Here is a 26,681-nt window from a genome sequence, read left to right as displayed (position 1 = left end):
TTGTAGCATGGATATATTTTTATTTCCGTATGCTGCACCATCAGTGTGCATGATGGCGCCTTAAAGATTTACACAGGCAACATATATGAGTCCCTGCTCCCAAGGAGTTTACAACCAGAAACAAACCAATGGAAACCACAGACAAAGGAAACAACAGACAAGAGAATGGGAGGGAAGAACGTGGACAAGTCTCATTGATATGTACTTAAAGCTTGGTTAGGAAATTTAAGAAGACAAATGCCACACACAAAACGTTGGTTTTGAGGAGGGCTTGAGCCAAGGGAGAGAAGCAAGGCCATGCATATGTTCATGGAGCATATTTAAGGAACAAGAAATCTTATCACTGGCCAAGGGTAGTAAATGTGGGGAAAGTCATAGGGTGGGCCAATTGCTCATTCCACCCTATCCTTCAGCCTTGTTTCTCAGCATTAAAAAAAGTTTTGCATGCTGGTTGATCAAGAACAAACCATGTCCTCCTACCAGAGCGAGTCCTACATGGCAGTCAGCGGTGATTTATTTGCTGGAAAGCACAGCCAAATATTTGAAATTGAGACTTCCTGCCCCCACCCCCACCTGCTGCACAGATTCCAGTGGTAGAGCCCTGCATGCAGAAAGTCTCAGGATTAGTCCCTGACATCTCCTGGCAGGGCTGGGAAAGACCAGGCCCTCCAAGTGTCCCTATTTTCCAGGGACAGTCCTGGATTTCTGATTTGATCCCGGAATGTCCCACTTTCCATTAGGACGTCCCTATTTTCATCGGAGAAATGTTGGAGGCTATGCAACCCCCAAGCCAAGGAGATAAGTAACTATACAACCTATAGGAGACATCTGAAGGCAGCCCTGTTTAGGGGAGTTTTTAAATGTTTAATTATGTTTTTATATAGGTGGGGGCGGACCACCCCGGGTGTCTTCACTGAGGTGGGTGACATTTGGCGCACTGCCCACCTGTGACTCCCAAGCCTACCCTGAGCCGTCGGGGTAAGGGGAGAGCTGCGCCGCTTTGATGGCGGCATTCCCCCCTTCCCCTTTCGTTTTGACAGCTTGGGGGAGGCTTGGGAGTTGTGGGCGGGTGGCACACCAAATGTCCGCCATCAGAGGATGAAAATTCATCATGAGAGATGATGTGATCTTTGTACAGCAGGCACCTGAAACGGAGAGACAGGTTGGTGATGCTATAGGATAATAGTGAGGGATATGGCAGTCAGGAGAAACTGGACCTGCAAGGGCGTGCACAGGTATTAGATGAGAGCAGCAGACTGACACAGAGATGTATACAATTTTAGATCTTTGTTACGCTAATGCAAGCCAATGACATGCTTAATAAAATAGAAATGGGGCATCCTGCAATTAGGCTTTCAGATTTTCACATTGCACCGTAGGCTGGCCTTGTTGTTGTTTTTCACTTCTAAGTTACGTAGCTAGCTGTGTGGAATTGGGCAATCTGTATCATCATGAACAATGGGCATCATTCCTTCAAGGCTTAGCCTTCATCGGCTGGGCCCCAGGAGATCTAATATCAAATTCCTGTCTTAATTCTTCTTGCCACAATGCCCTGGTGCTACTTATTTGGCAGCAGTGGCTGCAGATATCTCTGAACACAGGTAATGACACCTACTTGCAAAATGATTGAGTAAGAGGAAAATACTGGGCTGATGGACTGGTTTAGGCATGCTATTAAGCCAGACCTAAGTCGGCCTGGAACTTTGTTTATATTTGTTTTCATGCAGGGAACATGCAAGAAGAGAAAGTGCAGTTTTCTCTCATTTGACATACTATTATTTTGCAATCCTAGGAGATGCATAATTTTAAACATTCATGAATTTGAATAAATTAGCACATGCTAATAAGAAGTGGTATTTCTCTCCCCAAGGGAGGTGGCAAATTCTGGTCCTGTTTTCTGGCAGCGTTTAGAGGGAAAGGTCCCTGTATTGCTTCTAGAAGAATCCCAGTGTCTGAAGGTGGTCCCCCCAAACAATGAGGTACCCAAACTCAGAAATAAAGCATTGCATTTATTTACAGTTCTGGACCATCGCCTGAAGCATACCACTGATCTCACACACAGTCCACAGGAGATAAAACCACTTAAAAAGTACAGTGTGAAAATTAATCTATGCACATTAAAAAATTCTTTGAAATAACAAGAGGTATGACCCCATGCCTTTGCAAGAAGTTTTCCCCTCACTAACCTGAAAGGATTCAATCCATAAACCACAAATTGCACATATATTCTTGCTTATGTCTCTGTGGGTGGCGCTGTGGGTTAAAACACAGAGCCTAGGGCTTGCCGATCAGAAGGCCGGCAGTTCAAATCCCTGCAATGGGGTGAGCTCCCATTGCTTGGTCCCAGCTAGGGCTTTAGGGCTGCAATCCAAAGCAATGCATATCATTTGGACGCAAACCCCCACTGAGCAAAATGGCACATACTTCAATGTAAACATCTGTAGGGACAGGTTGCTACTTTGGTCTGGATCTCACAGTATTGAATAGCCCTCCATACAACAACTAAAATAAAAAAAAATCCACATAGAGAATTAAAACATGAGTCAGAAAGCTAGTTTACAACTCTTCTCCCTGATATCCTAGTTCTCTATGTGGAGATGGTAGATAGATAGATAATAGATATAGATAGATAAGCATTTAGATGTGAGAACCAGCCTCATCTCAGCAGTCTGTAGTCGTATATGCCAGGCACAGTGTTAACTAGGCCTCTGAAGAAGGATGAATTCCACAATGCTGGTTGTACAGTTTTCCAACTTAAAAACACACACTGCAAAGTAAGTCCGCTCCTTCTATTCTTCTCCATCCCTTCCAGCATATTCCCCCCCCCAATCCAATAATTATTTACAATGATGTCAGGCCACCCTGGGATTTGGGTTTCCTGGCACACAGAACATGTACTTCTGCTGTTCTGGGATTTCATGAACTCGGCTGGTTCAGTGCTCGGTCCACTTTCATCCGCCGCACAAGCCACAGTCCACTTCTTAAGGAGGAAGAACGAGAGAGTGCAGCTCAGGTGTTTCCTTTGCCACTGATCGTCCCTTGGATGATGCCATTTTCTAAGTATTGACTAGAGGTGTCCATACTCCTGTTGAGCACCGTGGAGGGGATCCGCGAAGACCGGCGCTCAGGCCTCTCCTCAAAAGAGCAGCAGATCATGCGCCTCATTGTGCTCGACATCTCGTCGTCTTTGAACGAGTAAATGATGGGGTTCATGAGAGAGTTCAGAAGGGCCAGGAGGAGGAACCACCGCTTCACGTTCTGTACCTCACAATGAGTGCAGTTCAAGCCGTCGAGAAGAAGGACAACGAGGCCAGGAGTCCAGCACACAACAAAGGCACCTATCAGAGAGAGAAGGAAGCAGAGAGAGAGAATGGATGTGTTTGTTTGCTTCAATTTGTTTGTTTGTTTGTATTGTGCTGCATTAAGCATTTGGGTTTAGGACAAGACAAAAAGGACTACAGAGCCTCCGATATTCCTCAGATGAAAACAGGAACATTTCTCACTTGCCCCTCAACTGACCCCCTTCGACCTCCCATTTTTTGCCACACAGATCTCCCCCTGCCACAGAGCATTTCCACCACCACTACACCAATGGGTGTAGTGGTGAATTATGGTGCTGGAGGAGACTCTTGAGAGTCCCATGGACTGCAAGAAGATCAAACCTATCCATTCTTAAGGAAATCAGCCCTGAGTGCTCCCTGGAAGGACAGATCGTGAAGCTGAGGCTCCAATACTTTGGCCACCTCATGAGAAGAGAAGAATCCTTGGAAAAGACCCTGATGTTGGGAAAGATTGAGGGCACTAGGAGAAGGGGACGTCAGAGGACAAGATGGTTGGACAGTGTTCTCGAAGCTACGAACATGAGTTTGACCAAACTGCGGGAGGCAGTGGAAGACAGGAGTGCCTGGCGTGCTATGGTCCATGGGGTCACGAAGAGTCGGACACGACTAAACGACTAAACAACAACAACACCAATGGGACACAGAACACCCACCCTCCATTGTCTTGAGAAAACTATTTAATCCAGATTTTATTTTATTCTTTGGTAGATTTACAAAAAGAAAAAAAACATATACCAATACATAAATATTAGAAAGGAGCAGGCTTAGATGTGGACACACAAAGCATTAAAAGAAGTGCTCTGCTCCACTCCCCCTTTCTTCCCGCCCAGGGCAGCCCTACCCTCTGCCTGCCTCTCATAGCCAGCACATTAAGCAGGACTGGGCCTTGCTGGCGATGGCAGCCTCTTCACCTCGTTGCCCGCTCTCTAGCAGTTGCTACGAGCTGCCCAAGGGAGGAAGCTGGCAGCAGCGGCCATGGAGAGACCATGGGATGCTCCCTCACAGCTGCTACTGCAGGAGGCAGCTGCTGCTCAAGACAAACACTGGTTCATCCTCTCCCCGACCTTGACAACCCTGGTATATGTATGGAAAACCACGTTGCAAAATTTAGAGAAATTTGGATTTTGAAGGATGGCTGTGTTTCGATTTGAGCATTGTTTCAAAAAGTGCAAATTTGGGAAGTTCACCTTCAAATGCAAACCAAGTCGAATTTCTTTCTTGCAGTAAGTTGAGAGAAACTGTGGTCCATCACCCATTTGTGATAGTGCAACAGCCCATTGACAATATTTTGCTCCTGTCTCAAAGCACCCGGAACAATGTGCAGACCAGCCAAGCCTGCAGGTTGGTGATGTTGGTCAGAATCTATGAACCACCACATACGAGCACTGCATATCTTCCATTTCTTAAATTTGTATTTTGCTCTTCAGCCCTGCTGGGTTCCCAGAGCAACTAACAAATCAGAAAGACTAAAACCACACAGTAAAACAGACAAACTCAATTAATATTTATGGAACAGGCTAATTGTATCGCTCTTTCATCTCTGGTGCCGGCATTGCCAGTTTGTCATTCCATGCTTCTTAGTGCAAAAAGAGAAAGAAAGAGAAGGAGAGAAAGAGAGGCCAGAGCTAACGCACAAACCAGCATGTGCTTAGCTCAAGCCACAATTGCTGCCTAGTTTACAAAAATAGGAAAATTACAGCTCTGCACAAAAGGCAGGCTACAGAAGACGCACAGAGGAAGTGCTGCCCATTTATGTGTTGTTGTTGTTGTTTTAAAAAAAAATCACAAAAGCTTACATTTTAGGAAGCCTTTTCTCTTCTCCCCTAAAGCCGGCAAAGAAATATTCCAGCAAGTTATGCCAGTGCTCTGTTTCCCCGCCCACAAACCATGCAAACGTAGGGCAATGGAAACCTAATCTGAACAGGGACAAGAGTTCAAATTACAATCCTGCAGTCACCTTGAAATGGGCAGCTTTGAAGAATTTCAAATCCCCCATCAGTGTTGCAGGCATTGTAAGAAATGCATATGGCGGTGAGACCTAACTGTGGGCAGATCAATGCTGTACATTCAAAACTCCTACCCAAAAAACATTGGAAGCACATGGCATTCCTCAAAGAATCCTGGGAACTGTAGCTCTATGAGGTGAAAACTACAGGATTGGGGGGGGGGGTTGAGGTGCTTTAAATGTACTGTATGGTGTAGCTCTGCCCTGTCCCTCCCTGCATTCCACGTACAGGACAAGTCCAAGGCCAAGTACATCTCAATCATTTTTCAAACAGCCACTCAGTTCATTTGCACAATACAAAATATGTCAGTGTATGCTATATAGACGTAAGCGATACGAATTTATACGAAGAGAGAGACCTTTTATTTGCTTTTTGGTATCTGCAAGCATCATTTCTGTTCAAATATAAGCATGTTAGGACAGACTGCCGATCACTCTTCAGCTTAGCAAAAACCAAGGTCATGTGTGGACTTGCCTGGAATGTCACCTCCTTTCCTTTCAAAAGGCTGCTTTGCATTTTTCACTGGGATGCTTCTGCACAAGCTACATGCAGTGGAGCATCTAGAACATGAAAAAACAACAACACTGTCTTGCTGGATCAGACAAAAGATCCATTCAGTCCTGTCCAGTGTTTTTAAGAGCAGCCAACAGGAGACCTCTGAAAGCTCACTCAACATGACCTCCTTATTCATCCTTAGATGTGAATTTGTATCATAGGTGACATTTCCATTTACAGTCATACCTTAGAAGTCGAGTGGAATCCGTTCCGGAAGTTTGTTCGACTTCCAAAATGTTCAGAAGCCACAGAAGTCCTGTCGGACGTTCGGCTTCCAAAAATAGTTCCCAAACCGGAACACTCACTTCTGGGTTTGCGGCATTCGGGACCTAAAACGTTTGAGAACTAAGCTGTTCAAAAACCAAGGTACGACTGTAGCTGCACTGGCTAAATAGACCTTTCCACCATGGATGTGTAGCTCAATGAGGTCTGACCATGCTCACAGACCTTTGAGAATCTAGAAGATTATGGAAGAGTAGTGAATTTCATGAGACAACAGCACATTGCATGAAGATATACTTTATTTTCTTGCCTGCAAACCTATAGTCAACTGATTAGGTGATCCTGAGTTCTACTATTGTAAGGAAGGAAGAAAATACAGTGGTGCCTCGCTTAACGAATGCCCTGCTTAACGAAATTTCCGCTTAACGAAAGGTTTTTTCTAGTGGAGGTTGCCTCGCTAGACGAATTCGTTTTACGAAAAATTCGTCTAGCGAATCGCGGTTTCCTATAGGAATGCATTGAAATTCAATTAATGCGTTCCTATGGGCAAAAAAAATTCAATGCATTCCTATGGGATTCGCTAGACGAATTTTTCGTTATAAGAAAAGACCCGTGGAACGAATTAAATTCGTCTAGCGAGGCACCACTGTATTTTATTTTATAAACCTCTATATCATGATCCAGCCGCCTCTTAAAACATCTACTTGTTAAACAAGCCAGCCTCGTATCAACCCATTGTTTGAAGTTGGCTTGTGGCAAGGAATGAAACTGAAAGCACAATGAATTCCTGATCACCTGGCTTGCTTAAAGTGCAACTGAATGCTGGTTTATTTCTGCCTCCTAACTGCAGGGGTAACATGAGAGGGGAGTGCTTGAGTCCAAAGTATCGCCTAGGTTTGCAAAGGCTTGTGCACTAAACCATGGTTTGACATTACGTGCACATTCGACCACTGTGCCTCTATTCATTGATTACTTGTGCAATTGATTAATTGTACTTATTAACAACTTTAGGCTTCATTTCAGAGGAAAAAAGCAGGGAACAACACAACCATTAAAAGCATCTGTTGAGTGGATACTTGAATAGACAAGCGGTTATCTGGGTCACTTTCTGCTAAATCTGGATCTGATCACATCAAGAACAAACAAAAAGCTGGGGACTATGAAATTGTGGGTTGGGATCCATGCTGTGTTCTTAAGGGAAACTCAAGTGGGAGCAGGGAATCACAAGGGGACAAGAGCAAGAAGAAGAACAAAAGGGTTGATGATAGGGCTCTCCCCTATCTGTCCAAGGGTCAAGAGTAACACAGACATTGCACACGTAGGCCAATGGAACTAGCAACCACAGCAAGTAATTTCTGTCTGTCTAGCGTTATCTAAATTTCTCTACCACCTGATTGGTTAAGCCTCCCAAGAAGACCGCTATCATTATCCAAAGATATGAGAGCACATGATAAAATTCCCTTGGTGGAAATATTTGCAAGTCGATCATAATAATAAGACAATGAGCGGATAAGAGTTTTTCTTCTTTTTCTCGGAATACTGGAACACGGGGTCAACCAATAAAGCTGAAATGTGGGGATGTGGGCCAGGAAAGAGGATGTGCCTCTTCCCACTGAGCACAGCTAAGCCAAGGAACTCACCACCACAAGATGTAGTAATTGGATAGGTTTTTTTGTGTAGGAGAGGAGGATACAACTATTGGTGACGGTAAAACAAGATGAGAGGCATCATGTCTCTGAATGCCAGCTGCTGGAGAGCAGTAGAATAAGAGGGTCAGCTAGCCCTTCTTTATGGATCAGGTTGGCCGCTCTGGAAAACAGGATGCTGAAAAAAGCAACCTAGAAAGGGTTCTTGTAATCTAGCTGTTGGTATCACACTGGAACATTAAGAAGCAGGCAGATTGTCAATAATGCAAAACCATTTCTGTTTTCTAGGAAATGGAAATACAAAATGAATTCTCGCACAAGCTACAAGCCTAAACATCTTCAACGGTTGACAACCAGAAAACAAAAGCCATTTCAGATTAAAGGAAGGCACTCAAAATAAATGGAAGGCAATGCGACTAAAATACGTAGTTTCCAGAGAGTGGAAACAAGTCATTTAAAGAAACCCAGCTAGATTCTAATCTCCCAACATAATAGGAGAAGGAATCAGAAACATCTGAAAAGCAACTGGCATGACGTCTGACTGGAGTGAAAATGCTGCTCTCCTGAGCAAATTAATAGGCTATAGCTTACTGCTAAACTAAGCCCTTATCTGGCCCTGCCAAAATTTATGGAGAGCGTTGCCATCCATTTCGGTATGAGCTGGGTGAAGTCACGGCAGTGCATTATTTTACAAGCGGTTTGCACCAGCGGGCTCTCCTTTCCCACCGAAAGGCAGCAAAACATACTTGAATCAGTGCAAATATGTGCATTGGGAACCTTTCATCCAGAGGCAATTGCGATTCTTGTTAGCAGTACTTATTTGAGGAAGGCTTGTTGGGTATTCGTTCTACTTGCTTTCCTGCTCAGGTATCTCTAAAAACTATGTAATAAAAACCAATTGCCACTACAAGTTTTCAGAATTAGGTTTGAAGCCCCTTTTCCCTGGCCACACTGTAGCACAGGGGTAGCAGTCTTAATAGGATCTGGAGGGCAACACGTTGGTGGTCCCTGATTGGCACCGCAATCTGAAATGGAATCAGGCGGCCTCAGGCTCTGCAGAGAAAAGTTAGCTCAAAGTAAGGATTCCCCACTGACAAAAGTCAAAAGCGCACAGTCTAGGTCACAGCCAAGATACAGCAAAAGCTGGCCGGAAGTTCCTAGTCGATGTGCATCACTGGGCTCCTTGACTGTGGTTAACCTTTCCCGGACTCCCAGCACACGGGCTGGGGTCAGATATAGCCAGTTAGGGTCCAATGCCTAAGCCAATACCGCTCAACATCCGTAACCAATAAAGTTGTGGCCTTTTCTGCCTATTAACCTTACTTGATGTCTCATGTGTCATTATTTCCACGGGGTGGAGGTGGGGACATTGCCACGCAAAAGAGGAAGTTCAGGGGGGTTGAAGATATACCCCTCACAGTGGACATGTTCCAGCCATCAGGAGATGGGAGGTGCAATGTATCTGTGCACATGTACACACACACACACACACACACACACACACACACACACACACATGAACCAACCAACCAACCAACCACAAAGCCCCTGAAATACAAATATCTAGGTACATACACACAACCAAACCATAAAGCTCTTCTTCCACTTGTAACCTGCTCCTCGTAGCAGTTTAGTGTAAGTACATAGTACAGTATAGTTAAAAAGTCACTAAAAAGAAACTCCCATACCCTCTAACTTTAGAAAGCCTTTCTTTGATATCAGAAGTGTGGTCATTTATTGTGGATTACTCAGCAGTAAGAGAAAGGTGTTGTTTTTTACTGTGATTTTGGCATTCCCAAAGAAAAATCATGGGGCTAAGAAGCCTGAACAAACCATGGCTCAAATCACATCTTGATGCTATGGATGCGTAGGATTTGGTGAATGAGAGAGCAAAGCTTTTGCTGGTACTGTGTTGGTTCTGCTGTCCTGTAACCTGTCTCCCTGCATGTCCAAACAGGCAGGGAAAAGAAGGAGAGGAAATGGAAACCACCCAGGGAAGAAAAGGGAGAGGCATGGGGGGATTTTTAACCTCCCAGAATGCACTTAACGATTTTGCTTTGAGCAAACAGATTGTGTTACCTCCTACCAATGGTAGTAGTCAATAATATATGGGGAAGGGCCATAGCTCAGTGGTAAAATATTAAGTGTGCTTTGCATAAAACAGGTCCCGGGTTCAATCCCTAACATCTCCAGTTAGGGCTGGGAAGAACCCCATCTGAAACCGTGGAGAGCTGCTGCCAGCCAGAGAACACAGTACTGAACTAGATGAGCCAATGGTCTGACTCAGTATAAGGCAGCTTGCTATGTCCATCTACCCCAGTGTTTCCCAAACTTAGGTCGCCAGCTGTTTTTGGACTACAACTCCCATCATCCCTAGCTACCAGGACAAGCGGTCAGGGGTGATGGGAATTGTAGTCCAAAAGCAGCTGGAGCCCCAAGGTTTTTTTGGGGGGGGGACTGGTCTACCCAAATCTATAATTTTGTATCTACTAAAGTCAGCCGCATTGACCCAGTGGAAAAACAAACGTGCCTTGCAATGGGACAGCTGCATTGTAGAATACAATTCCTACTTTGAATTCACTATGTCAACCACAATGTATTTGTTTAGATCTAATAGCTGGGTCCCCGTCCCCCTCCACCTTTCCCACACATACTTTGTGTTGCGCTACAAGAAAACAGAAGAGCAATTCTGAAGCCAGACCTAAGCAGCAGTGTCCTTGGGCACGGCATTCAATAGATAAATGGGCGAAGCATTCGGACTATGAAAAGAGAAGCTGTCCTCCATGTTACAGATATCTTGCAATGTTACAATAGGGTCAGTAGCGGTCTCCCCCAAGGCAGAGCAATGCTTTCTTTTGTTACCTCCTGTGAAAAGGACATGGCATGGTTATGAAAGAAGCTATTCGGTGCCTGACAGGCAATTGCAACATGAATAACAGCCACTGTGAGATGCTCAGGGTCACCTCATCTCACTTAACATTCCTTGACTGTTATAATATTTGCACTGCGCATTGTAGATGCCCAAGCAGGTGAGAATGAAAATTCAATACTAGATTTTATTTTTTTGTGGGGGGGGGGGAGCAGGAGGATGACTTATATAAAGGCGTTCTGTATAACAGCCTTCCCCAACCTTCAACCTGGTGCCCTCCAGATGTTCTGGCCTACAACTCCCATCAGCCCCTTAGTTAGCATGGCCAAGGACAACAGGAGGTTGTAGCCCAAAATAAACAAGAAGGTACTATGTCAGGGAAGTATTCAGAGTCTTTCAATCACGGGACAGGGTTCACCTGCCAGTAATTAAGAGTAGAGGCTCCATCTCAGCAGGTTTTCAGATCCTGGGTACTAGGGACAGAGCAAAAATAATTATGAGGGGAATGAGCTCTGGGAAGAGTGGAAATGGGTGGAAGATGATATGCTTTATAAACAGGGGAAGTTGAGATCTATCATAGTGCCAATAAACCACCAGAGAGATACTAGAATGGCCTTACTTAAAAGGACTGCATTTCAAGTTGGAGGGGACCAAACCCAGCAGCGGAGCAAGCCGATCGGGTGCCTGGGGTGGCGCGGTGCCCTGTGCCCAGGGGTGGGGCCAGCTACCCGCGGGGTGGGGTGAGCCAGGGCAGGATGCTCCGCGGGGCCTCCGAGGAGTCTGCTTACATCCTCCCACTCAGCTGCCCAAAGCTGAGGGGGAGGCAGCGGGCGGACCGTTTGGGGCAGCGCGGAGCCTGCAGGTGCCCAAGCCACAGTGTCACTCCCAGGAGAGACGCATGGCTCGGGCGTGCTGCAGGCCCTGCGGTGAGTGCCATCCCACATTTTGTCACCCCCCTCAGTGGTGACACCCAGATTGCGGTAAAAAGCACTTAATAAAATCCCCAAATTCCACCCCCTACCTCCCATCTCCATTTTACTCAAATCATACCCATCCTATAGCCTTCCTAAAACTGTAGCTAAAAGGATAACCACAAAAAAGGTTAAAGGGCCTATGGAGTAGATTGAACCCGTCTCAATTTTTTTGGATGTAGTGAACAAGAAGCTTGCAGGTAGATACATCCTCCACCTGCAGTTTAAATGCCTAGTTTACCGGTACCTTTGTAAACTAAAGCTGGTTATTATGCATAAGCAGCCTAATGATTCATAAGCAGCCCCAAGGCCAAGCATTAGGTCAACGGCTGTGTAGCCCTCCCATGGCACCACAAACATAGATCCAAGAGAAAGGATGAAGCATGGAATAATAACACCCTCTTGCAGCTGAAGACACGTGGTGAGTTTCCATCCCACCATCCCAGAGCCCCCATCCTACGATGAGGACCAAGTGGGCCCTCATCACTGGAAATGTAACCACAGATGGCTCAACCAAGATCTACCATCCTTCTCAAACTGAATGACGACGATACAACACAAGCACATCTGCCCTCCACATCCTCTTACCTAAGACCGCCATGACTGTCTTCATAAGTTTCATTGGAGTCCTCCTGCGGCTGATGGATCCACTTGTGTGCGGAGATAAAACATTCGTTTTCCTCTGGACATACATGTAAATTCTTATGTACACCACCACCATGATGAAGAAAACCCCCAGGTTGGAGACGGTCCAAAATATCAAGTAACTCCTGCTATAAATAGGAGCCAGCGAAGAGCAGGTTGAGATGTCACAGAGGCAGTTCCAGCCCAAGGTGGGCACCGCGCCCATGAAAATAGCTATGGCCCAGATCAACAAGATGAAAAAGGTGACCCTCTTCTTTGTGAGGTTGCTGTGGACCCTCATCCGAACAACAGACATGTGGCGCTCAACGGCAATTACTAGCAAGTTGGCCAGAGAAGCCGTCAGGCTCGTGTCCAGAAGTCCCTGTCGCAAAAACCACCTGTTAACGGTTAACGTTTTGGAGACTGGGCCGGTGTTGAACATCAAGAATACATAAGCAATGCCTGCAAAAAAGTCCGCAGCTGCTAGGTTGGCTAGCAGGTAGTAGAAAGGGAAGTGGAACTTCTTGTTTTTGACCACAGCGGCTATGACCAGTGAATTGGAGATGAAAATGAAGAGGCAAAAGAAGGCCCCGAAACATAACACAATGACGAGAGTTGTCCCTGTCCACTCATCTGCTGTGGCCGTATTACTCATGTTATAGAAGAAGTCCATGCGTTTATCATAGTGACATTCATTCATCCTGGATTAGAGTATGGCATCCTAGGGAGAGAGAGAAAAGAAAGGAAGGTAAAAAATGGAGGCTAGGAGTGGTTTCCATTTTGGAATTGCCATGGCTAAGGGAGCTTTCCCAAACAAATATTTCTCACCTTCGAAAGTCAAATTATGCAACTACACAGGTTATGAGAAGCAGGCAAGCTAAATCCATTAATGCGCACATTTATGCTTTTTACTCCAGTTTCAGAACCTTGGTGTTTTTAAGTGGAGTCCTTATGTGGACATGCCCTGTTTTAAGAGTTCCTACACGCCACAAGCAAGCCATGTGTCAGAATCCAGATCCAAGCATATTCAATGCTCTTCCAAAAGAATCACATACACTTTGTCATTTTATGGCAAGACATTCTGAGTGCTCGTTAATATAGGAGTGTAAATTAACTATATAAATGCCCTTACAAATGGCTTATTTATGTAATTAAATGTCCCATCCATTGATTTAATCACATGGAATTTTCTAAATTTATTACATTTCTATCCCACTGTATTGGTCACAATATCAGGCACATATATTTGAAGCGTTGAGTAAGAGGTACCTGAGCCTTTTCTAGCTTTACTAAGGAGTCCTATCCCATTCTTTAAGAACCTCCAAGCCTCAGGGGAAACATTTGGAAACCCTTCAGGACAATCAATCAATCAAATGTTTAAGTGGCAATGTTTAAAAAGTGGCAATTCTGCTGCAACCTTAAAAGCAACTTCTGATTCACCAGGAGCCATGTTTGTTATGTATATTTGCATATATTCTCTATGATTTGTATGCTAGCTAATAATTTTCACTCTGCTAGGTTGCTTGCTTTATTTAGGCACACGAGAGTCAGCTAAGCAGGCATCGCTCGCCATTTCTAACTTAAAATGTGCACACTGTGTGCTAATTGTGACACAGACACCCAGATTCTCCATTCCTCCCAGTTTATACTGCAGAGTGCATGGGTGGTCGGTTGAAAAAAATTAGCAGAGCTCTCACACTTCTAACAGCTGTGTGGAACAGAGGTGAGAGCAGCCTTCAGCGTGTGAGAATCAACTTCATTTCACAGCCCCCTACTGAACCCCAAGATCTAACTGGAGCCAGGTACAAAAGATGTCCACTTAGAATTAAAGAACTTTGCGACCAGGAAATAGTTCTAAATCCCAGAACTGAATGGACCTTGCAGCTCTTCCACACAACAATCCAATCCTTGTAACCTTTGCTTCCGCTTCCTTCATCTCAGCACTGTAATGTGGAGGGATGGGGGCATTTTGTTGTCGTTGTCGTTAAATACTGGGAGTCCGGCATCCTCGATGGTCAACTTCAGATCATCCAAAGATCTACCACCCTACCTTCTGTCCACTCCAAGTACAGGAGATGGCATTTCAGCAGGTGGAGCATATAATGCCAGGTAAACCTGCTGAAGTCCCTTCTGGTACACAGCGGTGAAAGGTGCAAGACGGGAATGCTTTGCTAAGCTTGAAGCCGTCACCTTTGAGTCAGGTAGGCCATTACTTTTGTGAAGAGCAGCAGACCTGCCCCAATTAATGTAACTAAGGCCTCTCCTTATCCCTCTATCACTTGCGAATCATAGAACTCAAAATTTTCCTCCCTAGTTGCTATAGCTACTCAAATAGCACTAGTGTTGCTCATTCCTTACCAGTCTGATCCTGTCCTCTTCTTGTTCCTGTCAACAGTGTGTTGGCAAGTGCATGAAGAATCAGGTTCCCTGTGAGGGAACTTCAGAATTTGAAGACTTAAAGGAAGAGGAAGGAATGCAGTAGCCAATGGTGAGGGAACCTGTGTTAGCCAGAGGACTGCATTTTTTTGTTTCTGGACAAGCTTTTGTGCAGAGCCAGAGGCAAACGTGGGTTGAGCAACAAATTTACAATTTACCTTTGTATCATATGCTGGTTTCTACACAGACCTCTCATCCTTCATCTAGGCAAGAAAAAGATATCATCAGAGTTCAAGGGCACATTCCAGTCAGGCAAAAAAAAAAAAAACACTCAAGGAGGCTGTGAAGCAAGACTGCTGAGGGACATGGCCTCAGGAGAAGTGGTGTGGTCTGGGGAGAGTCCTGAGGGCCAGACAAAGAGGGCAGGAGTCTCATTGGGATATAAAGCCCTATAAACAGAGAGGATGCTTTGCTTGATTGAGCAACCCAATTATAAAGCCTTGCCCAAGGCAAACGAACAGAGGAAGGAGGCCTCCAACAACCATGTCAAGAATCACATGTGTGCTGTTAACCTTCCCTGGGTCAGTCAACGCAAACATTTTTGGCCCTTTTTCTGGGCCTCAGAACAACTGAATCAAAGACTAGCTGCTAGCCTTTGGAGCTCCTCTTCCATTTTGAGGAAGAGCTCTGGACCTCCATGACCGTTGGAGCTCATCTCCACATGCTCCTCTTTACCCAAGGAAGAATCGCAAGGTTGGAAAAGGACGGTCTCATTTGTTTCATTGTGGGATTCCACGAAAAATCTCTGCCACCCCTTAATTTCATCTCACTTTACCCCTTCTTCCCTCACCCTCCAGAACCACACACTCTGCTCATCCACTTCGGTTCACTAGCAGCAGTCCTTTGTGTTTTGGCCACAGCCTTATTTTGGATTTCAGGGAGTTAGGCTGCTGTCGTCGTGTTCAGACCTGTGTGCTTGTTTCATCAAAGCAGCACGCTTGTTTTACCAAGTCTGCCCACCTCTGGTGGTTGAGCATTGGGGCAACCCCATGTTTTGGATTGGAGGGGAGGTTTCAGTCCCCGCCTGCCCCTCCAAACACTGGGGTATCCCGTTAAAGGGATCCAGGGGGAGTGGTCATGTCCATGTGCCCAGGGGGGCTGGGGCCGAAGGCACTCCCCCAGACGGTGACACCTGTGGGGGTCATCCTATTTGATGTAAGTCTTAGGAACCCCCTCCTGGATTGACCAAGCATCACCTCCAGCAGGTGGGCTGGAAGTATTTAGATTGCCCCATGCCCAAGCCAAACCTATTTCACCTGTATTCAATAAAGTTGTGGCCTGTTTTTACCCAAAAAACCAGCCTCGTTTGTCTCTTATTTATATGTGTTGGGGTATTGGAAGTCCGATGCCTTGTCCTGCAAATGGACTAGCAGTTGAAGCAAAGGGGAGCCAACATGCTGCCTTCCAGATGTGAGACTATGGCTCCCTATCAGCCCCACAAAGCATGGGCAGTGGTCAGGGACTGTAGCAGCTGTAGTCCAAAACATCTGGCAGGCACCATGCTGGCTTCCCTTGAATTAAAGGGTTGAGTCAAACAGAGTAGTGGAGCCTACACGAACATGGTGAATATAGGCAAATATAGCTAGTCGAGATTCTGCCCCCAACACACTTTTATATACCCTCACTTGACTTTTCTAGGCTAGTTTAGGGTTGCCATATTTCAAAAAGTGGTTGTGTGCAAAATGGTTCCTGAATACCCATATTGCATAACCTCCAACATTTCTCTGATGAGACATTTCATCCTATTCTACAACAACAACAACAATATTTAGACTCCATCCATCTGACTGAGTCGCCCAAGCCACTCTGGGAGGCTTCCAACAACATATATAAAAACATAATAAAGCATAAACCATTCAAACAAACTTCCCTATACAGGGCTGCCTTCAGACGTCTTCTAAAGGTTGTACAGTTACTTATCTCCTTGGCTCAGGGGGGGTCGCATAACTCCATACTTTCCAACATTTCTCCAGTGAAATTAGGGAAGTCCTAATGAAAAGCAGGTCATCCCAGGATCAAATCAGAAACCGGGACGGCTGCTGTAAATCCAAGACTGTCCCTGGAAAAGAGGGACACTTGGAGGGTCTGACATTGGTGACATTTGAGTAAAGGAAGAGTAAAAAGGCGCAATATAAGACTGGCTGGAAAACACAATAGGGTGGGTGGTGGGGGTGGATGATGAGATGTAAATTGCTTTTCGATTCAGCAAAGATTATTTATTATTTATTGTATTTTTTTGTTAGGTTGCGATAATTTTTGATTATTGCTTACTATATTTTTTGGTTGGGGGATGGCAATTTTTTTTGTAAATTCTTGCAAAAAATAAATAAAGTTTATTTTTAAAATTTAAAAATTTAAAAAAAAATTAAAAATTTCCACAGTGCACAGCCTTTAAGATTAGGTGGAACTTATGTTACTGCAGAGGAGGGTATAAGCAATCCCTGTCCCGTCTAGTTTTCAGCACTCTGGGTAATTCTGTAGATAATGCCTCACCAGGACTTTCCCATGGCAGAAACACCTCGCCTGCATTGTTATTCACAGGAAAAAGAACATGCTGCCTGTTCTTTGCAGACACTGTGTACTCAACTTCCTGCTTTGCTTCTGCTGTATTCTCACAAAGCCACGGATCAGGATTTTAGCTGAAGGTGTGGGTCTCACCACTCCACATGCATTTCAAGTCCTGAAGTGCGCAATGGATAATGACATTATCTCTATAAAGGTGCTCATCTTGCGCAGTAGTGCTTCATGCCACCCACATCCGCTGCAAACGGCTTCGGGGGTGGGTGCAGAACCCCTAAAACAGCATGTAAGGTTGTGTGTGTGTGTGTGCACAGATTGCACAGATGGAACAAGTGCAATGTTGAATTTCACCCCCTGACTTGATAAGGAGCCTTCCCAAGTTACAAAATTGGGAGATGGGAAGCAGCTATGACAGGCTTCCTCAACCTCGGCCCTCCAGATGTTTTTGGCCTACAACTCCCATGATCCCTAGCTAGCAGGACCAGTGGTCAGGGATGATGGGAATTGTAGTCTCAAAACATCTGGAGGGCTGAGGTTGAGGAAGCCTGAGCTATGAGGATTAGTGTCCTTTGCATTCTCAGCAACATGGCCAAGCTCATGGGTGCGATCACACCTTTTAAGTCAAGAGGGAACTCGGAACAAGCAGCTGCATGGAGCTAGAGGAGCTACCAAGAATGCCAAGAAAACAACAACATAAATGTGAAATATGAAGACAAACGTTTTGATTGGGGTTTGATAATGTTCCTTTTACATAAAAGAAGTGCTTGCTGGATCAGGCCAAAGGGCCCCCTCTTGCACAGCATCCTGTTTTCACAGTGGTCAACCAGATGCCTATGGGAAACCCTCAAGCACAAATAATGTGGTCATCTTATACACACAGCAATGAATCATTAACTTTTCACTTAGTGTAACAATGCAAAATGCAAATTGATTTATAGGGAAAGGGTTTACAACCGGATCTCTCTGATGGAGTGCTGGTTCACAAAATTAATGGCCTTTTTTTTTTACACTAGAACATGCAGGCTTACTCTTTAAGAAGAAGAAGAAAAGATACTGTAAGTATATCTTTCCTGCGCTGGAATAAGAAAGATTTCTGGTAAAAATGAAGACACAAAACATTTCTGGATTACACACACACACACACACACACACACACACACTGATATCTCAAGGGCTGTCACATGGAAGAAGGAGCAAGCTTGCTTTCTCCTGCTCTGGAGGGCTGGACTCAAACCAACAGCTTCAAGTTACAAGAAAAGAAATTCTGACTAAACATACGGGGAAACTTTCTGACGGGAAGAGCTGTTCAACAGTGGAACAGTCTCCCTTGGGAGGTTGTGGACTCTCCTTCCCTGGAGGTTTTTAAGCAGAGATTGGATGGCCATCTGTAATGGATTCTTTAGCTGAGATTCCTGCATTGCTGGGCATTGGACTAGATGACCTTTGGGGTACCTTCCAACTCTACAATTCTATGATTCTATAATTTATAAAAAGATAGAGTTAGGGGGAAAATACTTTGTGCAATATTTATTAACATTTCCAAGAAAAATAACTACCTATGAAAGTGTGCCAGGAGCAATAATAATAATAGGAAAAATAAATTTATAAACAGAAATAATGGAAAGCAACAGCATTTTTTTAAAGTTGGTTTTCAAAGGCACTTTTGCCAAGTAGGCAAAACCCCAATTGTTCAAGCATCGTCAGCTGTATGAAAGACTGGATAATATTTGACCATAATCACATAACATCTGACAAGTCAGTTTGATTGGTGTGTTGGCCAATCGTAACAATGTCTATTGAATACTGCTACTATTTAAATATATTGTACAGAAGATACCTTTGAATAACCCAAGTGAAAAGCAGTCCACAAGTGTGTCTTATCATCACTTTATTACTTCCCAGGCGTGAGTAAATAATTAAAAGTCAACAGAGGCAAACCACACATGGAAAGACAACATTATGCAACGTTATGTTAGACATTGTGGGCCATTTCTGTACCATACTCCTCTAGTTCAAAGCTATTGCAGCCATGCTAAAACTTGTTAAGGGCAGACACCCAGTACATCTCTAGTTACCACAAATTTAGACTCTGGAGGCTTTCATAATTTAAGATCTTCTGAAATTACGGTTTAGGAAGTCTATACATGGCATCAAACCTAAAAACGTCATGACAAAGCTTTCATTTAAAGACTCCCGGAGTCGAGGACTAAAGAAAGAGTTGGCAGCTCAGCCTGTAATGAGGAAATAATCTCAGCATTTAAGACATTATAAAGCCGGTCTCTATACTATTTACTAAATATGTATGTACCAACTCCTTTCGTCATCATCATATCCTTTCCCCCTTAAGCTTTGCTCTCCACCCGGGCAGTATACACCGAGAGCAGGATTGGAAGTCAGCAGAGATTACTGGATTGGGGTGACTAGATACTTCAATATGTCGGCCAACAAAACAATACACAGCTGTGCAGAGTCACCATATCTCAGCCTCTTCTTTTCTAGTCTAGACAGTTCAATACAGAATCAGTTGCAAAGATATTGCTACTCTTCGTACTGGGAACACAATGCAAAGGAAGCTTACCCCCGCAAAAAAACAGTGTAAAAGATTTCAGAAGAGCAGCTTCATTGATCTGTGAAAGCAAAAACACACTTGCCAAGATCCAGAGCGGACATTCCATGCTCAGAAACTGGGTTGTACACCTGGAGAAGCCATAGTTCAATGGCCGTGCATCTTGCTTTGCATGCAGGTGGTCACAGGTTCGAATCCCAGCCTCCCAGGTGGTCACAGGTTCGAATCCCAGGTGGTCACAGGTTTGAATCCCAGCCTCGAATCCTGCACTCCGTTCTGCAGCATTTTTTGGCGCCCCTGCAGTGTGGTGCACAGCATGACCACACTGGCTCTGTGGGGATGATTGGGCAGATAATTCAGCAAATAAAAGTGTCTTCTGGAGGGGTTGGTGGGGAGTTGAGGAGCAGAGTGGGCGGGGACACAGCCCCTCCGGTATTCCTATAGCTACACTGCCCTCATTACAGGAGTTTGTGCATGCATATTTGGGCCAGTGCAAAAGTTACATCAACCATGCCTGCAAACGTTGTTTGCATTCTGAAAGCAGGAAAAGAGCCAAAGTGATTTTTGATCTCATAAAGCCACGAGCAGCCGCCTTCAAAGTCCCTGAAATGTCCTGATTACAGTGGACTGAAAGTAAAATAAGAGTCCAACCTAGACAAATCTAGGATTTGCAGCCCGGTACGGGGTATATTTTCATTTCGCTTTCCAGTGCACATCCAAAACTTTTATAAAGAAAGGAAAGATAAAAATACCCATGTTGCTATCAATAGCCATAAGCACTAGCTCAAGCATGTTTTCCTCTGTTTCACACATTGCATAATTAAGTATCTGGAATGAGCCACATAGCTGCCAAGTTTTCCCTTTTCTCGCGAGGAAGCCTATTCAGCATAAGGGGAAATCCCTTAAAAAAAGGGATAACTTGGCAGCTATGATGAGCCATCCAGAATATTTCATTGGAGAATGTGTCACGTGGTGTAGAATTTTAATTCAGAATGTTCCTAGGCTGTGGTTGCTTTAGCTTTCAGACAATATCTTAATCCCAATCACAGGTGAGATACATTAAAAAGTCCAATATCAATGGAGCTGATAACTGAAAAACTTCATTTGAGTTGGTTGGGCACATCCACACCACACATGGCTTTCCCCCAAAGAATCCTGGGAACTGTAGTTTGCCAAGGGTGCTGGGAATTGTAGCTTTCTCTGTGTGGGTAAACAAAATTCCCATAATTCTCTGGGGGAAGGCATGTGCTTTAAATGTACGCCATGCATGTTACCAATGTCACATGTCATGGAAGACTGCCATATTAAAGCAATTCTGAATCCTTTCTCATGGTGGAGAATTTTTCGACCAGTTGAAACTATTTTTTTCACGTGTGACTAATCTTCTGCTACCCCAGTAAGTATAAATAAGAATAAAGATAACATCAACTGTTCTGACACAGATTAACAGTATTGGAAGTACTCTTGTTCAGATTGCTGTATGCAAAATCTTATTCTTACTACACTGGAAGAATGAAGGGCATGTAATTTAAAGTGGAAAGGTTTATACTGTTGAATTGTTCTCTTAAGCCCTCTTGAACCAGGAGAGGGGTGGGGACCCTTCTTCAGCTGAAGCACCACATTTTTTCTCACAAATAACCTTCTGAGCGTCAGAAGCAAACGGCTGGCAGGGCCAGAGGCGAAGTGGGTGGAATCAGAAGCAAAAGTGGGTGGAACGATGGCGGTGACTCTCACCTTTGCAAAGGAGGTTGCAATCAAGCCACACAAAAGCTAGACGCTTCCACCTGCCAGCCTATCTTGCACCATGGCAAACATGCAAACGTGCATCATTGCCATAGTATGGGGCGTATTCCAGCTTGAATGTGGGCTATGATGAGATCTGGCCAGAGGGAACTGGGGGCCACATTTGGCCCATTGGCCACAGGTACCTCAGTCAGTAGAGCATGAGACTCTTAATCTCAGGGTCGTGAGTTTGAGCCCCATGTTGGGCAAAAGATTCCTTTCATTGCAGGGGGTTGGACTAGATGGTCCTTGTGGTACCTTCCAGCTCTATGAAATCTGTGCAAATCCTGATGTAGAAAAAAGGCAGGAAGAATATGCTCAGCAGCAAAAGGATGATGTGCACGAGGGATGACGACTCCTGACCCAAACCAATGCCTGCCTCTTCACTGCACTCTCTCTCCAAACACTTTATTCACAGCTGGAATGAGGAAAAGGAGCACCTTAAGACATAGACTGTAGGCAAGTGAGCTGCAGGCAAGGAATGAAGCCCAAAATCCCTGAGGCCAGCTAATTATGCTGCCAAGTTCTGTCCCCTTTTTGTTTAAAAAGAGCCCTGTTTAAACGGACAGTTCCACTGCCATCACATCTAGCTTGGTTCCCAGACTTAGGACTCAGCTACATTAGTCAGAAAACAGCGTTTTGAATGCATTATAAGCATGCAACATGAGATGGCGCTGGAGAGCAAAAAACATTCTTTGCGATTTTACATGGTGTTTTTTCCCCCTTTTGTTATAAAAATTTAATTTCTGTCTTATTTATAGCGCCCCGCCCCCGTGTGTAGATCCACCCTTAGTGAAGGGGCAATTAATGCTGTAAAGAAGTAATATCCAGCAGCCATCCCCAGGAACACACTTACAATGAAAAGCCACCACAGGCTGCAAGTATTGTGTTACATCTTCAAGAGGTTTACTAAAAATTTCTCAGGCAAGCATGTACTTTATTTAGTATTTTTTTAGGTCATTTACACACCACCCACCCTTAATTTGGAAAATCTCAGAACCATTCTCCAATCCAGAGCAGTTTAGAGGATAGACACAATGCAAGTAGCAAAACATACACAGAGAGAGACTTTAGCTCCTGGCTATATTTGATAACACAGTGAACTCATCACTGTTATCGGCCTCAGCAGTGGCAAACCTTAGAGCATTTAATCTCCACTTGGTGCCACTCTATTTCATGCATCAATTAGCCAACAATTTGCCTTGCAACAGGTATTTGCCCACAAGGCTCAGTGACTTCAAACTCTGGCTTATAATCAATTACAGTACGTCCATTTGCTAGCCTTCCCGCTCAACAGTAAATGGAAAGGATTGCCACGAATTCATTGGCATTATTGTTGTTGTCGTTGTAGTCACAATTATTATTTTATGTTATGTACCATTAGCCAACTTCCAAATGAATATAGGTACAGAGGTTAGGTGAGCACGGCTGCTTAAGTGTATAATACTTTGCATGGCTGACAAAGAGAGTCTCATCCTTAGGGACACCGTTCCTTAAAGAGCCGCCCTCTGATTGTCACAAGGGAGGTCTAAGATAAGGGAAGAAGCCAACCCTTTGCATCTTTATCTGCGGCCTGACAATGCAACGAAGGGCCCCAGCTAAATCCCAGTCTGCAATCACCCAAATGAATGATTAGGTTTCAGCCTTACAAGTCACCCAGGATTATGACTGGATCCTGGTTTAAATATATCTGGCTGTCCAGGCGCTCCTGTAAACATATATCCCGAAAGAAGGCAGTCCCACTCCTGTTAGTAATATTATCTCTCATTGTTGGAGCCTTATTGAAATTCTTTCCACTCTCCAGTAGCCAAGGATTCAGCCTTTTCCAGTGCTACTGTCTGCCCATGAAGTGAGCTGCTTGGAACCACAAAGTGATTGAAAAGGCGACTGGGACAAGGTACTCAGCACAAAAACAAAGGCAGCGCCGTAGCCCTAACTTAAGACAGCCCTAACTTATTGAGCATTCGTTCTGATTGGTTTGGACAGAGTTTGCAGGGAGGTTATACAACATCAGCTGTTTGTTGAGCATTTGCCAGTAGTTCTGTTGTGCAAGAGCACGTCCACTTTAACTGCACAAACTGAATTTGCCAGTACAGTATGTGGTTGAATACCACCCTCAAATTAGCAACCGTCTGGAAGGACCCAGTGTCTGGATTAAAAAACAAAACAAAACAGTGAATGTGCATTCTAGCCAGATTAGCACTGCAGTCAAATGATGGATGCAGGAACTGCAAACGGGGGGGGGGGGTAGAGAGAGAGAGAGAGGGAGAGAGAGAGAGAGAGGGAGAGAGAGGGAGAGAGAGGGAGAGGGAGGGGGGGGGAGAAAGCACTTACGGTATATGTTGGCCCCAAGGCGGTTGGATGAATAAAGCAAATGTAAGAGCTTATGCCAGAATGGCATCATCGGAACCAAACATGTTGCAAAGGAAAATCGAAATGGCAGCGTTCAATGGATTGGGGATGAGGATTACCCCCCCCCCAAAAAAAAACCACATCCAAACATCTCCGCTCGCTTGGCTGCATCAGAGTCAGTCACAACAACCAACAGGCATTTAGTAGCCAAGAGACATGAGTGTATGAACATGGGCAATTGCCTGCTGTAATGATACACTTAACTCTGAAGTCCATACGTTAAATTAAACACACTTCTTCTTGGTGGTAGTAGTGATGAGAAGTTCTTTCTTCCCTTGTTGGCAATCCTGCCAGCTTTGCTAACAAGGCAAGGGCAGGTTGCGGCTGCTCCCATCTCTAATTGCACACCTGCCCTCTCCCTCTGAAAGCAGGGGCGGATTTTGGTAATAGGGCAACCTGAGCAAGGACAAAATTTGTCACGCACACCCAATATGATAAATAGGTTTCGTTATTATTCTGAGCCCCCTTGGCTCGGCGCCCTGGGGGGGGCGGGGGGTCCCGCCTGCGCTGCCATAAATCCAGCACTGCTGGAAGGCTCTGCCTCAAAGGTGAAGAAACCTGTGGCCCTTCAGATCAAACTTCTCCCATCGGCCTCAGCCAGCATGGCACATGGTTAGGAAAGTTGGGAGCTGCCAGTCTGGAAGGGCCCACAGGTTCCTATCTTTGCTCTACCTGCTGGGGAAAAAGCCTTCTCTTTTTGCACAGTGATGAAAGGAAGCCTGGCTCTAGCTGGGTCACCTAGAGGGAGCGAAATGTGACCCCAGGAACTCTCCCAGGAGGAGCAGCTACCATTTCTGTCTGTTCACCAGGGCCGTCTTAAGCGTATCTGGTGCCCTGGCGCCGTGGTGCAAAGATCCCTCAGGCGCCCGCCCCCCCCCCGTTTCCCAGCACGGCTGTCTGGCGGGTGCAGCGCGGCTAGCAGCACCCCCTGGCGGCCCGACGCATTGCGCCACCCAGCCTTGCCTTAGAGCCGGCCCTGCTGTTCACTCACGCTTTCTCACTCTGTCCGGGCAGGGCCCAATCCCCCAAACAGCACCACCCATAAGCATGGGCATAGCCAGGGGAGGAAGGGGGCAGCTGACCCACCACCACCACAAAAATCAAGTACAGTAAATACGGTAAATAAAAATAAAAATACAGTACTGTACTTGGAAATTGTAGGAAGATTTTTGACAGATTTTTCGGAGCTACCTTGGGTTCAAAAGAAAGTAATTTGAAACAACTGCTGTTGAGACATTTCATTCTGAATCTGCTAGACAGAGGAGGGCGACAGGTGGGTGTCCTGTCCCCCCCCCCGCCATATTTAGGTTTGATGAGGTCCTAAGCTACTGAAGTTAATGGGGCCCTTTATATGTCCAGCTGTCCTTTGTCCTTAGGGAGCAGGCTAGCAAGTGGGGCACATTACTTACATCATAGGAGCCTACACAATACACAAACGCTGTATGTTGGTTTTATTTTATTTTATTTGTTTTTTATCTTATATTTTGGAAATGTACATCCAGTTGTTGTTTTTCCTTTAATTTTTTTGCCCCCCCCCCAAGAGAGTGGGGCCCTAAGCTATAGCTTGTTTAGCTTACACGTAAATCCGGCACTGTGTCCCCCCCCCCAACATAAATCCTGGCAACACCCATGTTCAGAGGGAGAGCGCAAGCAAGCAAATCATAGAACTGCAGAGTTAGAAGGGGTCCATAAGGGTCATCAAGTCATGCAGGAATCTCGCAGCACGGTCTGCCATCCAACTTGGAGCCACACCGGACCCTGCTTAGCTTTGCAACTGTGCTAGCATCGCTAGGAGAAAAAGGGAAGCTGCTCCTTCCGTGGCCCAAACTCCAGAGAGAGGGGTCCCGCGTTCCCGATCCCCGCTGTCCTGTCGCTCCCCACCTCCCCGGAGAAAACTCTTTTTCCTTGCTTTGTACGTTGTCCACCCTCCTCCGCGCGCGCGCCTCAGCACCGCGGCGGACGCTGTTGGGCTAAGCAACAGCTTCCTCTCCGCGCGAAGCCAGAGGCGCTTGAAGAAGAAGACGGTGGCGGCGGCGGCGCCCGAGTCCGGATCCCCTGGCAGTTCCTAGCTTCCCAAGGGGACCCCGCTTCCACAAGTGGAAAAGGCGCCGAGAGGGGAGCCACACCGCAGGCGTGTCAGTCACCCTTCTCTCCCCCCCATTACTTCCCTACCCCACTCCCCGCCCCTCTCTCCTCACGGCAGGGCGCAAGCCCCTCACTCACCACAGCAGTCCGCGCGCGCGCGCGCCTCAGTTGCTGCCTGCCCACATGCCCGGCTGGCACGCGCCACGCCGCCCGCTCGCTCGCTCTCCGGCGCTGGCTCCTTCCCGTCAAGCCGGACAGTGCACGGTGGAGTTTTTGGCGGCGATAGCCGCCACCGCCGCCGTGGGCTGCCTCCTTTCCCCCACCGAAGGCGGCGCGAGGGCGGGGAACCCTTCGGCGAGCCGAGGCGCCCTCCGTCGGTCAAGGCTGCCTTCTGGGCCGGCGCTGGGAACGTAGCCGCGCGGTTTCTTTCGCAACCTGCAGCTCTCAGGCCATTCCCATTGGGCCCTCGGTGGTTTTTTTATGGTTTCATTCGCAAGCGGAGGGCTGAGGAGCTTCACGCTGCGCTGCTCCTCCTCCCGAGTGAATAAGGAGCAAGGCGCAAGGGCAGCAGCGGCACCGGGAAAGCCCAGTCGCTGCTGCTTCGCTTCCCTGCCTGCTCCCGCCTCTTTCCTCCTCCTCCTCTCCC

At 45.8% G+C, this 26,681-nt stretch overlaps 1 protein-coding gene across 3 annotated transcripts; it reads right to left on the bottom strand.

Moving 5' to 3' along the window:
• LPAR3 (lysophosphatidic acid receptor 3) lies at positions 1–26,681 on the bottom strand. 3 transcript variants are annotated; one of them, XM_060276772.2, is made up of 4 exons: positions 26,174–26,681; positions 14,829–14,873; positions 12,199–12,955; positions 1–3,338 (listed from the first exon to the last, which is right to left on the bottom strand). In XM_060276772.2, exons 3-4 carry the CDS (start codon positions 12,932–12,934, stop codon positions 3,010–3,012), a joined length of 1,065 nt encoding a protein of 354 aa, XP_060132755.2. In that variant the 5' UTR covers positions 12,935–12,955; positions 14,829–14,873; positions 26,174–26,681; the 3' UTR covers positions 1–3,009. The 3 variants fall into 3 exon arrangements, with proteins under 3 accessions (XP_060132755.2, XP_088529981.1, XP_034979029.3); XM_088673855.1 differs by lacking the exon at positions 26,174–26,681 and adding an exon at positions 23,188–23,437; XM_035123138.3 differs by lacking the exon at positions 14,829–14,873 and having other exon boundaries at positions 26,174–26,679.

This window comes from Zootoca vivipara, chromosome 7 (assembly GCF_965207765.1).
Source record: "Zootoca vivipara chromosome 7, rZooViv2.hap1.1, whole genome shotgun sequence".
Lineage (NCBI taxonomy): Eukaryota > Metazoa > Chordata > Lepidosauria > Squamata > Lacertidae > Zootoca > Zootoca vivipara.
Note: the sequence above shows the minus strand (reverse complement) of the source record. Positions and strands in the feature narration are given on the sequence as shown.